At 43.4% G+C, this 1,004-nt stretch overlaps 1 protein-coding gene across 1 annotated transcript in view; it reads left to right on the top strand.

The window, feature by feature from the left end:
- Positions 1–1,004, top strand: part of fkbp9 (FKBP prolyl isomerase 9) — a 10,934-nt gene that overhangs the window by 9,053 nt on the left and 877 nt on the right. The window contains exons 9-10 of the mRNA XM_032535145.1: positions 34–197; positions 314–1,004. The exon at positions 314–1,004 is cut by the window's right edge and continues 877 nt beyond it. Coding sequence (XP_032391036.1) covers positions 34–197; positions 314–490 — 341 coding nt within the window. The 3' untranslated portion in view covers positions 491–1,004. The remainder of the gene's footprint in view (positions 1–33; positions 198–313) is intronic.

Here is a 1,004-nt window from a genome sequence, read left to right as displayed (position 1 = left end):
TGTGTGTGTGTGTGTGTGTGTGTGTGTGTGTAGCTGATGAAGTTCCAGGAAGTGCTGTGCTGGTGTTTGATATTGAGCTGGTAGAGATGGAGGAAGGACTTCCTGAAGGCTACATGTTTATCTGGAACGACGAAGTGTCACCCGACCTCTTCACTGAGATGGACGCAGACCAGAACAAGCAGGTGGAACCCTCTGAGGTATGTGATAACCTGCTGTTTCTTTATTATTTGTAACATCTGAGACCTTTTCCTTATTGCTACAGTCTGTGCATCCTCAATTTACCCTCTTTGCCCCCCCTCATTTGTTTAAACAGTTTACTGACTACATCATGCGGCAGGTGAACGAGGGTAAAGGCCGCCTGGCTCCTGGATTCGATCCCTATCGCATCATTGACAACATGTTCTCCAATCAGGACCGTGATGGAGACGGAAAGATCACAGAGGCAGAGTTCAAACTTAAAGCAGATGAAGCCCCTCATGACGAGCTATGACGGGACTGAGTGTAGAGCTCAGATCAGGGTGAAGGTTGGGGGGTCAGACAGCGGGGTTAAAATACACATGTGGGTGGTAGACTAGAAAAAGATTGGGTTCTATGTGTAAAGTCAGCGAGTATGAAGTGAGAAATGAGCTGAGAGATTTAGTGTTTTTATTTTGAAGATAAAGATGATGTTCAAAGGGCATCTGGTCTGTTAGGAATGAGATTATTTTGAGAGATAAATATTACAAAGAAAACTCCTCATTTGAGGTCTATGATGACAGAATTTCTTTTTTTTAACCATCTCTCCCATCGATATCCGGGTGGAGATCAGGAAATGATGATGGAGACTTCAAAGATGACAAGTCCAAAGAGTTCAGATCATTTGCAGCTTCATTCATACAGTGAACAAACTTTCACAACACAGTGAGCCACCTCTGTACACACACGGATGTCTATACAAGAGTGACCCTTTGAACATCAGAATAACTGTGTTTTTTTTTTTTTATAGTCTTCTTGTCCTGCACCGG

Source organism: Etheostoma spectabile, chromosome 14 (assembly GCF_008692095.1).
Source record: "Etheostoma spectabile isolate EspeVRDwgs_2016 chromosome 14, UIUC_Espe_1.0, whole genome shotgun sequence".
NCBI lineage: Eukaryota > Metazoa > Chordata > Actinopteri > Perciformes > Percidae > Etheostoma > Etheostoma spectabile.
Note: the sequence above shows the minus strand (reverse complement) of the source record. Positions and strands in the feature narration are given on the sequence as shown.